This window comes from Sarcophilus harrisii, chromosome 3 (assembly GCF_902635505.1).
Source record: "Sarcophilus harrisii chromosome 3, mSarHar1.11, whole genome shotgun sequence".
Classification (NCBI taxonomy): domain Eukaryota; kingdom Metazoa; phylum Chordata; class Mammalia; order Dasyuromorphia; family Dasyuridae; genus Sarcophilus; species Sarcophilus harrisii.
The window spans coordinates 274,459,187-274,471,470 of record NC_045428.1 but is presented as its reverse complement, the minus strand read 5'-3'; the positions used below and the strand labels follow the sequence as shown (position 1 = coordinate 274,471,470).

General features: G+C 35.4%; 1 protein-coding gene across 8 annotated transcripts in view; it reads right to left on the bottom strand.

Moving 5' to 3' along the window:
• Positions 1–9,897: 9,897 nt before the first annotated feature.
• BCLAF3 (BCLAF1 and THRAP3 family member 3) overlaps positions 9,898–12,284 on the bottom strand; it is a 91,190-nt gene continuing 88,803 nt past the window's right edge. For 5 of the 8 annotated variants that reach the window (XM_031959523.1, XM_031959522.1, XM_031959521.1 and 2 more), the window contains one exon: positions 9,899–10,314. In XM_031959523.1, the coding sequence (XP_031815383.1) occupies positions 10,285–10,314 (30 nt within the window). In that variant the 3' untranslated portion in view covers positions 9,899–10,284. Of the gene's footprint in view, positions 10,315–11,527; positions 11,558–12,284 lie in introns of all 8 variants that reach the window. The other 3 variants (XM_031959526.1, XM_031959524.1, XM_031959525.1) reach the window with 2 other exon arrangements.

Sequence of the window (12,284 nt, the reverse complement as noted above, 5' to 3'; positions counted from 1 at the left end):
TACTTACTAGCTATCTGATCTTGGGCAAGTCACTTAATTACTGCTCTCAGCCTGTTTCCTCATCTGGAGGATGGAGATGTGCAATGGAGATAGCATGTACCTCATAGGGTTATTCTGAGGATCAAATGAGACAATCATGTAAAGAGCTTTGCAAACCTTACAAATCTTACAAAATCATTAAAAGAAGTACTCATTATTATTATTGCTATTAGCCATAATACCAATTAGCAGCAGTCTTGCAACTGGTCTATTGAGGCCTGTGTACTATACTAGTAGTACACAGACTATACTAGTAGGAATAAATGTTATTGAATAATTATCTGTAATGTGCACTGTTATTGCTGTGATCTCCCTGTCTTTCATTGTTTCTGAATGGAAATAAAAGGACTGGAGGGATTCTGGAGGACCCAGAAGGAGGTACTCTAAACTAGAACCAAAGGCAAATCTGTTCCTTAGAAATCTGAGATGGGAGTAGAATGAAGTACTGGGGAGCTTAATATCCTTGAACTTATCCTCTAGCTTTTCCTTCATTTTGTATTTCCAGTGCTTAGCATAGTGCCTGGTACATAGTAGGTGCTTTATAAGTGCTCATTGACTGACCATTGAGAAATCAGGCAATCATAAAGCAATAAATCCAGGTAAATCACACTGATAGGTATAGAATAGTAAAGGCAAGTTACCCTCAAATATGTTCTTAAATGAAAGTTTATTCACTGTGCCATCCAGTTGCCACAGAGACCACACGCAAGCATATAAAGGGATGCTTCAGTGGAGTGCATGTATATCCAGAAATGAATCAAATAAAAATAAAAAATGTCAATAAAAGTATAAATTGAACAAATAAATAAAATTTGTCAAAAATAGGATTCATGATGCCCCAATTTGTCCATTAGGTGGTGCAAGAAATCCTTAGGAGTTTGTAACTAACTTAAAAGCACAAAGGGTGAAAGAAGCAAATTGTATATAAGATGTAAAACCAGTGAGTAAACAATTTCGTTTATATAAGCAGAATTAAAATATTATCTGAGACCTGTCTAGAAAACATTTAGGAGAGGCTATAAGGTGTTTCAGTGTTTTCACAACTTTAGTCAGAAAATTTTCCTTAACATTTTATAAATCTTTCCTGTAGAAATGTAAGCAATTTTCTTTTGTTCAAAATTCCATAGAACTGAGGAACAGTGAGACCTCACCTGTTACTTATGATCATATTTTTAATTATTATTCAAAATACCCTAGTATGATTTCTTCCACATTAATATTATTTCTCTAGGAAAAATAAATAATCATTATAATTTAACAAACATTGAGCATCCATGTGTCCCTCTCTTCATACATTAGAAAATGTATCCATACAATTGGAAAAAAACATGAAACCAGACCAAGAATGTACAATGCAAAAAAATGTACACCTCAAATGGTCCTCACTATGGAAAAAATGAATGCTATAAATGAATGAATGAATAAACAAATAAGTGACTTAGTAAATACATGGATGGTAAATTTTGTAACATCAGAAATATGCTCTAAAAAAAATTTGACTAGAAAAGTCCAGTAATATAGTGAGAGTAAGGGATAGATTGATCACAGGGAAGGCCACCATTATTTTGGGTGAAACTCAATGGAAGTATTTAGACAAGATCCACTCACACAGGGTAAGTGAGCATAGGTAGGATGATATAATCAATACTTATAGAAGGAATATTCATGGTTATGGTTCTTTTTTCTCTTTTTCTTTTTTCCTGGAGCTATAATTCCATCAGTATTGAGAGCTCCCAATAAAGAATTTCATACACAACACAGATCTTCATCTCTACAATTTACAGTCTTAGAGAGATGCCTGTCCACATCAGCACTAAGACTAGGGCTAAAATCTTCCTCATGAGCTGCTTTACTATTTCTCCATGTTATAGTTTACCTCTCAGACCTGTGGAAGGGGAAGGTCTTTATGACCAAAGAAGAACTAGAGATCATTACTGATCACAAAATAGAAAATTTCAATTATACCAAACTGAAAAGTTTTTGTACAAAAAAAAACTAATGCAGACAAGATTAGAAGGGAAACAATAAACTGGGAAAATATTTTTACAGTCAAAGGTTCTGATAAAGGCCTCATTTCCAAAATATATAGAGAATTAACTCTAATTTATAAAAAATCAAGCCATTCTCCAATTGAAAAATGGTCAAAGGATATGAACAGACAATTCTCAGATGAAGAAATTGAAACTATTTCTAGTCATATGAAAAGATGCTCCAAGTCATTATTAATCAGAGAAATGCAAAATTAAGACAACTCTAAGATACCACTACACACCTGTCAGATTGGCTAAGATGACAGGAAAAAATAATGATGATTGTTGGAGGGGATGTGGGAAAACTGGGACATTGATTCATTGTTGGTGGAGTTGTGAACGAATCCAACCATTTTGGAGAGTAGTTTGGAACTATGCTCAAAAAGTTATCAAACTGTGCATACCCTTTGATCCAGCAGTGTTACTACTGGGATTATATCCCAAAGAGATTATAAAGAAGGGAAAGGGACCTGTATGTGCACGAATGTTTGTGGCAGCCCTTTTTGTAGTGGCTAGAAACTGGAAACTGAATGGATGTCCATCAGTTGGAGAATGGCTGAATAAATTGTGGTATATGAAAATTATGGAATATTACTGTTCTGTAAGAAATGACCAACAGGATGATTTCAGAAAGGCCTGGAGAGACTTACACGAACTGATGCTGAGTGAAATGAGCAGGACCAGGAGATCATTATATACTTCAACAACAATACTATATGATGACCAGTTCTGATGGACCAGGCCATCCTCAGCAACGAGATCAACCAAATCATTTCTAATGGAGCAGTAATGAACTGAACTAGCTATGCCCAGAAAAAGAACTCTGGGAGATGACTAAAAACCATTACATTGAATTCCCAATCCCTATATTTATGCCCACCTGCATTTTTGATTTCCTTCACAAGCTAATTGTACAATATTTCAGAGTCTGATTCTTTTTGTACAGCAAAATAACGTTTTGGTCATGTATACTTATTGTGTATCTAATTTATATTTTAATATATTTAACATCTACTGGTCATCCTGCCATCTAGGGGAGGGGGTGGGGGGGTAAGAGGTAAAAAATTGGAACAAGAGGTTTGGCAATTGTTAATGCTGTAAAGTTACCCATGCATATATCCTGTAAATAAAAGGCTATTAAATAAAAAAATAAAAATAGAAAAAAAATTAAAAAATTTAAAAAAAAAACTATTTCTCCATGTTACTTCTTATCCTGGGTATAGGCATGCTATTAATATTTTCAACTACATAATGATTCTAAAATAAGAAGACTTTTAAAAATGTAACAAAACTTACACATCCAAGTCAATATTGTTTTTCAAAGTAATTACATTGGGAAAATATACATCTATACTAATGACAACATTGGTCAGTAATTCTAAAAATTCCTCTCAGAACTGCTCTTAGAACCGGTTTGGTGGGGGAAAAAAAGAAAAAAGGTACATTACTTAACAGTCCCTCCAATTTTGGACTAAAACCAGGAGACCCTGCTTCATCACATATATATATATGTATATATATACATATATATACATATATATATATGTGTGTGTGTATATATATATATATAGTAATAGTTTTGGTTCTTCATAACTAGATTCTAAAAGACATAATTGCAATCAGGTTTCCAGATAAAAGAAAACTGCCAGAACTGATGCTATTTGGTAATGCTTTGTACAATAACAGCATCATGGCAGTGAGTATAGTAAACCTTCTAGGGTAGCAGCACTGATTTCAATATATTTTTCATGTTTGTTTAAAAAATGAGGGTCTCTGGGGCAGCTGGATGGCATAATAAATAGAATCTAAAGTCAGGACCTGAGTACAAATCTGGCCTCAGATACTTAGCTGTGTGACCCTGGGCAAATCACTTAACCCTAATTGCTTGCCAAAAAAAAAAAAAAAGGTCTTATTAATATTCTCACCTGGATCTTAGAAAACTAGTCTTTTCCCAAAAGAGATCCTACTTTAGTAGATGAGATTAATTCCTTCATTCAACAGGCAGAAAGATATAATAAGTGTTCCTAAATTAATAGGAGATTTGAGTTTCCATCTGGCTTTGCTGATTACTGTTGATACGATGGTGAGTCTCTTGAACTCCCTAGACATTAATTTGATTTTTTGTTCTATGAAGGTAGCAATCTGACTGACCTCCTACATGGTGCAGATTCATTTGCCAAAACTTGTTAAATCATGCAAGTCGGAGGATGGACCGAACGAACTTGATGCTTTAGGAAGTGTGGCTTGGGTGGCAGACTGAAAGAGATTCTGGGGGAAGAAACCCTCTTGGAGTCTGGCTTCAATTTTGCTATTTAAAGTCAAAAGCACAAAGGGACAAGCAGTGGATTAGAGTGGAGACTTCGGCCATATGGAGGAAGAGATAGAAGGGGCAGATACTGAGGGCTGGGGATTGAGATGTTGAGGATTAATAATCAGCAGATGGCAGCAGAGGGATATGAAACCGAGGGAACAATCCAGCTTGGTCAGACTCCTCCTTGAAGTCTGGACAGAAAGGATTGTCCTGGACAAAGAGATTTGAGAGACATTAACTTAGAAATAATTTCTGATCCAGGATCCATTTACCAAGCATTTCAAGAGAAGGTCAAAGTCGTCCCTGAAGTTTGAAATGATATCAGAGCACCAGCTTAATCAGTCTTATTTTTGTCCCTACAAAAATTCAGATTGATGCATTCTCTAGATCTTTGTCAAGGAAGTGTGCAAGATGAGTCAGATTTGAATGGTTTCTTTCATTAAGTCAACCGGGCTACACTCCTTTGTCCTATTTATTGGATTTCTAATAAAGACTGTCTTCAATGTCTCATCATTGTGTGTGTGGAGGGGTGACTCTAGAGTCTCACCACTGATTCTAATGAACCACAGTCTAATAATGTTAATTTTGTCACTTGGAACCTGGCCACTAGGTGATCATCTATCTATCTATCTATCTATCTATTCACTCATTCATTCATTTATTTATTTACTTATTCATTTATTTGTTTGTTTATTTTATTTTATTTTTTTTTTTTTGCAGAGGCAATTGGGTTTAGTGACTTGCCCAGGGTCACACAGCTAGGAAGTGTTAAGTGCCTGACTCGAGGTCCTCCTGACTTCAGGGCTGGCGCTCTATCCACTGTACCACCTAACTGCCCTGTGATTAATTTTCTTTTAAGCTCATGGCAATTCATGAAACCATCTACTAAAGTAAGGAAAGGCTGTGATTACACTGGTGAAGGGACCACCAAAACTATTGAAATCATGCATCACTTGAAATACTGTAAAAGTATTCTAATATTGAGTAGCAAGTATGCTATAGAAAAGCAGTGTCAAATTCAAAAAGAAAAGGAGCCCACTAAATAGTACAAAAGGATCCCTGTGGAAAGCATATTTATTTAGAAAACTGAAAGTGTTTATATATATATATATTGAAACACTGATACATTAAAATCAGATAAGAACTTCATTTTAATCTGGTTTGGGCCATATTCAAGAATATAGTACAGCACATGGGATGTATATATATAAGTACTGAGTTTGGGAATGCAGAGCTATCGGGTTCAAACACAACTTGTGGGACTTCAGGCAAGTTATTTAACTTCTAAGCCTTATTTTTCTCGTCTATAAAATAGAGATGATAATTGCATCTATCTCTCAGACTTTTCACAAACAAACTATAAAACACTATAAATGTGGAAGAGGTGGAGGAGGAGGATTCTCAGGTGCTTCAAAAATATTCTCAACCATAACAATTATTTTTTAAATTGAATCTTATTTTCAGATGTGTATTCTTTCCTTCTCCCTCCTCCCTACCTAAAAAAAAAAAGCAGAAAACATAAAACTCTTGTTACAAATATGGTTAGTCAAACAAAACAAATTCTGCATTGGCCATTTTCAAAAAGTCTCAATCTATGGTCTAAATCTATTACTTCTGTATCACTTGAGACTCATGACATCTTTTATTTTGGATCTTCTGGAATCAATCATAACATTTCAAAAGCAGAAGTGATCTCAGAATTCAATCTCATCTTACAAATAACCATTAATGCTTTAATAATTGTGCCATCACATAAACTTCCAACAGCTAATTTTGAGCTTACAGTTAGCTAAAAAAAAACTGATCTTTCTCATAAAAATTGTTGCCAAAACTATCTTCTGAAACAAAACCGAAGCTCATCAATCGAAGGATGACTAAACAAGTTGTGGTATATAAACATAATGAAATTACTACACTGTAAAGAACTGATCAATTTGATGAGTACTCATCCAGAGCTAGAAAATTTAGGTCTATTGAGTCAAGGGAACTCATATTACATTATTTCCCTCCTCAAGCAGTCACCCCCAAATTCATTTGGGACAAAGGGACGGAGGTCTCATCTTCTGTAGCTGCTTCAAGCTGACAAGGGTCCTAGAGCTGTAGGGACAGGGGCCCAGTGGGTCCAGACTGAAGAGGGGAGACAGCAGCATTCAGAGGGGTCCCAAGTGTCAGAATTGGTTAGCCCAGGTGATTCAGGGGGAACAAAGTTGGAAGTTCATAACTTGGAGCCTGGAGGAAACAACTCTCACAAGTAGGTTAAAAATGCAGGAGCTTTTATATGAGCAAAAAGAATAATTAAAAGTGGAGTTAGTAGGGACAAAAGCCAGGAACCTCACCCAGAGGAAGGTTGGGAGTGAGGCTATCATGGTTGCCTCTTGTCCAGACAGCTTTTTTTAGGATAAATACCACAGAATGTTTTCCCCCAAATCTCTACTTTTGTCTCCTTGAAGGGGTAGTAGGGGCAGTGTCTGAAGCAGTGGTGTTATACACAGTGAAACGAGCACTCAGATGACCTGGGTGTAAGAACCATAAAGTTTAAAAAGATGTGAAGCATGGGTAGAGAAGGTGACATGCAGAGTGGAGATAATGGGTTTAATCTCCTTTAGCAAAAACCTTTAGTTTTACAAGGGAAGGCTTTTAGCCCATTAGTAAAGGTGACAACAAAACTCCAAAAGCAATTTGAAGCCCCTGGGAGGGGGCATATGTGCAGAATCCATCTGCCAGTCCTTCCCTAAGTATGTACCCCTCCTGCAGATAGGCTTCAGGATGGTACCCTTAGTTTTAATGTGTAAATTGTAGGTTATGTAAAAACAAAATATATTGATAAAAATTATTTTTTTTAAAAGTCTGATTTTTTTTATCCTATGACTTATGCATTTGAGTTTTAGAACTTAAATACAAGACTGGATACTTGTACTTATTAAACTTCATTTTCTTGATTCTAGCTATTTTTCAGTCTTGGGGCTATTACTGATTCTGCCATGCAGTGTACCAACTATTTCTCTCAGTTTTGCTATCCATTAAAATTCTATATCAATAGTTTATCATGATATAGAGGTGACCTTGAGTTGCCAGGCTTTGCCAGTAGAACGTAGTTCCTAGTAAGTTGGATCAAATTCATAAAGCTTTAAATGAAGGCCTAGGAAGATTATTCTATGATATCCAAGAACTACTCTAAGTCTGGAATACAGCATCACTAGTTTGCTTGCATGCTGATTTTTTTTTGTTATAATAACTCAAATATGATCCACTAAATTACAGCAGGGATATATTTGACCCTAATAGAACATCTTAACCAATGAAATTACATTGAAGTGATTTTCAAATGGTTAATTTGATACTAACAGCATTGACAGATCCCTATTATAGCCCATCACTAGAAAATTTTCTTAAGGTTCACACCAATCAGAAAACCAAATTCATTTATTTCAATTTTGCCTCAGGTGGGTTCCATCCTTAGTGAGAGAACTCATTTTTAGATTAAAAAAAATATTCCTCCACAATGTAGGAACGAACAGGTGGAATGGATCACAACTGCTTTGTCTTTAACACATGAAGCTTGGACAGAGTAATTGTAAAGCTCCCTTCCAGTTTTAAATCTTATGGTTTCCTAATCACAGACTGGGAATTCTCTAAGAAGGCTGAATATTTTTGCCATTGAACATGAATTTTTGATGGGGTGAATTAACTCCAGCTTAAGACCATGTCCCTGGTAGCAATCTAGCAAGTCCAGTGAGGAACAAACTGACCCTGTAGAATTATCTTATACTGACATTATCTTGTACAAGACAGAGCTATCTTGTACAGACACACACATTGATTGTTACTTTGGCAGGGGTCTTCAAACTTTTTAAATAGGGGGCCAGTTCACTGTCCCTCAGACTGTTGGAGGGCCAGACTATAGTAAAAACAAAAACTTTTGTTTTGTGAGCCTTTAAATAAAGAAACTTCATAGCCCTGGGTGAGGGGGATAATCATCCTCAGCTGCTGCATCTGGCCCGCGGCCATAGTTTGAGGACCCCTGCTTTACACAACCAGGAGGAAAAGCTATAGATGTTTACTACTGAGACTGTTTTATCTAAGCAGGATGGCCCCCAGTGGATTTAGTGAAGCACAGAATTAGCATAGTGAGCATACCTTGATCTTGGTTCTTTCCCATAAAAGGACCTACTTCTCCTCTTAATTTGAATTCCTTAGGAGCATTACAGTGAAACTTCACCCCTTCACCTAGAGATAGTTTGAGTCTGTGAATTCATTCCAGATGACTTCCCATTTCCTTAACTTGCTGTACCCTAATCATGGCCAGTAAGAGATTTTATAAGGGATCTGACCCAAAAAATATATGATTTGAAAAGAAGTTAGACAAGAAATTGATGAGGTTCGGTGCAGGGCAGAGTTGTGGGAATCCCTTCTGGTTGCGCAGATTCTTCATAAATGAATTTATGAACCCAAAAATTAGACTGGTAAAGTTTATTGAAACTTGGCATTGGGAAGTTAGCCTTTGCTAGGAAGTCTGATTCATTCCAAGGGGCAAGGTCCCGGCAGAGAGATAAAGGTCTAGCAGAGAAGTCCTGACAGAGAGGTGAAGAGGAGTACAGTCCTGCTAGGAAAATGTGTGAGAAACAAAGAGAGGTTAATGCTGAAAAGAGAATGTCTTTTCAGTGGGCAAAGAGTCCCTTGCTTATGGGCTATTAACCTTTGATTTTGATGAGGGGAACCCCTTGGCCTGACATGATTCCTGCTTTTGGCCCTCTGTAAGGAATTGAGCTGAAGGAAGCTTGTTATATGGGTAGCTTTTGGTGGGGGGTGAGTTGGAATCAGAAAAGAGAATCTTCCAATTGAATGAGTGCCCCTGGACTAATCTCCAACTCAATAGAGTTCATTATCTAGATCTCCAGCTTGGGCTAAGTACCAGCTTGGGCTCTACTCCTTAGTTCTCTCCCAGGCTCTCCTCTCTTTTAGTCTGTTTACTGCCTACAAATATGCTATCTTTCTTCATACCCAGAAAATCATTCTTTGACTCAAATCCTCTATTATCCCATCTCTTTCCATCCTTTTGTAGCTAAATTTCTTAAGATGATGATGTATAATAGGTGCCTCCACTTCCTTTCATTTCACTCTCTTAATTTACTCATTTGGCTTCTAACCCTCTCAATTCAGCCAAAAAAAAATATACCTTGGAACTAACACCCATAAAAATTTCACAATTTTTTTTTTGACCAATGACATTCTGAAATCTGAAGAACAAATATTAGTTAAATTTACATATTTATGCAAAAATGTGAATGTTTTTAGGGAAATAACAACCATGATGATGAAAATCTAAAATAGTTTTCTAGCTTTCCTGTAGCATTTATAATGTAGAATGTGTAAAGTGTAGTTCTCAAAATTCTCAAGACACTTAAGAAAATCTGAAGTAACAGGGTAAGCCATCAGAGAAAGGAAAATAAACAAAACATAAATTTCAATGCCTTCAGGCTACCACTCCAAACATAACAGGTACAAACCCCAATAAAATTCAGAAACACTTCCAAGTTTTCTGTAGGTTTTTTTTTTATTACATAAGTCATAAACTTTCAACATATAAATTTTAAGATAAAACAACTCAGTAAGTTCTATCCATAAACCCATGCTCAGAGAAAATGTTATCAATAAATAAATTCCCTTCAAATGATTCTTGAGGCTTTTTCAAGGGAACTATAGTTACAACTTTCAAACTGAATGCTATGATTTAAAAGCAATTGTTAATTGTAAAAAAGTTGCAGCATTCCACTACTGAAAAATAAAGTTATTTAACAAGAAAGTTACAGTATTAGTTCCAATTCTCTATTAACTCCTGACAAAGACATGTTGCCAAGCAGAAATCCTCCTATAATGTTCACTCCTAGGTGTTATAATCGCAGGTTAGATTTCAGTAGCGATGTTCACATGCTCCTATTGAGAGAAAACACACACAAAAATCTACTAGTCAAAATCAGAGCCAAATAAAAACTTAGAGTTTAACCCATACCCTTGTTTATATCATAAAGCTTCATGATGACTAATTTACAAAGCATCCTGACATCCTTGCAGAGACACAGGGGACACCAAAGAGGAAAACTAATATTTAGTAAACAGAATCAAAATGTAGTATAAGACAGCCTGGCAAGATTGAGAAAATGTCAATACTAGTGTGTATTGAGTTAATGTAAAAAGGACTCTGCTATGTGGGACTCATGATCAACCATGTCACCTAGAGTCCAATTAAAGTTGCTGAGACTTGGAAATAACCCATCTTACAGGAATTGTCTCCTGAATCCTATCTTTATATTTCAAACAAGAATCCCAAATGGCACTTTTTCATCCCATTTTTGGCACCTATTGCAAAAACCTTCTTCTTATCCTCAAAGAGCATACAATCAGAGCAATAATACTGATCTTCTCCCCTTCATGATATTTTTATTGTAATTTCTCAGTGGAACGAGATGACTGGTTTAAGTTGCTTACCGCCTGTGTCAGTTTCAGGATGCTCAAGTAGTTAATATACTAGTACTAATAAAAAGCCTGTCTGTGAGTAACAGGTACATGCACGAATCTGTCTGTTATCTCTTACTGATGTTCCTATGATCTGTCCTGTCCTGTCATGGGTCTGAAATCTTTTAAAAATCATTGGTCAAAATTCTGACAAATTTCTCTTTGACAGTGGGTACAGTAAGGGAGAAGGGAAATAAGGAATGATGGCCCCTGATAAAAGCCAGGTCTCATAGACTGTTCTTGATGATTGTTTCAATATCCTCTATGACTTTGCACAGTAAAATCAATTTTCTCATTTGAAACTCATTTGAAATTGAACTCCTAGCCTGGCTGATAGATAGCAAAGAAATTCCTAAGGGAACACATTTTAAACATTCATTTATAAATGTGTGTACTTGGAGCTATTATATAAAAGAAGTTTTCAGTAAGAAAGACGTCAGTTAACACAGCAGAATTACACAAACCAGACCATGATTTAAGTTTAATGAATATGAAAGTCTATATTGTAGTAAGAACTGAAACACTAAATTACTAAACACGTTGGAGACAAGGCCATGCAACTAAACAAGAGGAAAAAGTGGAATGGCACATTTTTTTCAGGGACATTTAAAAAATTAAGAATGCATATCCTTACCTGTATTACTAGCACCTTACATAATTAAAACTGAAAGAAATTTAAAAGTTTATTTATTTATTTATTGCCATTTACTTGTCTGGAAATTTTTTATTTCAAAAACAGTAATGGTGGTTTTATTTCAAAAACAGTAATGGTGGTTATTATCTCATTTTCATAATTTCTATACAAGTTAAAAGACATTTTCAGAATAGAATTACAATTCTGTACACAGTATAGATTTTTACATCTGTGTAAGTAGGTGCTATAAACTTTATTCCTCTAAGTATGGTTTTATTGATTACAAAAAAGAAAATTCAAGCTTTTTGCTTCAGAAAATAAGTCATTTTTTTCACTAGAAATCATTTTTAAAAAGTTAATTCTAAAAAATTTGTTGAATTAATCCTTTCATTTGGAAAGCTATATATTTATCAATGCTTTCACCATGCTGCCCTTCACAACATACAACTCACCAAATGCTCTCTACTTAATGTATGTTGTAAATATGGAAATATATGAAATATTCTTATATTCTTTCTTAGCAGTACCAGAGATACCTTTCTCCCCTCTCATTCACCAGATTTTTTATCTCATCAATAACTATTGACAACCTCATTGTCATCACCACTTCCTGTAGTGTTTCACATTGTTACAAGCCTCAATTATGGTGATTATCTTCTAAATCCATCTGGTTTTTTTCCTCCTTCAAATTTCCACTGGTACAACCTTTACTCCTATACTTTCTCCCCTCTCCAGATAAATACAATAAAAACCTTAT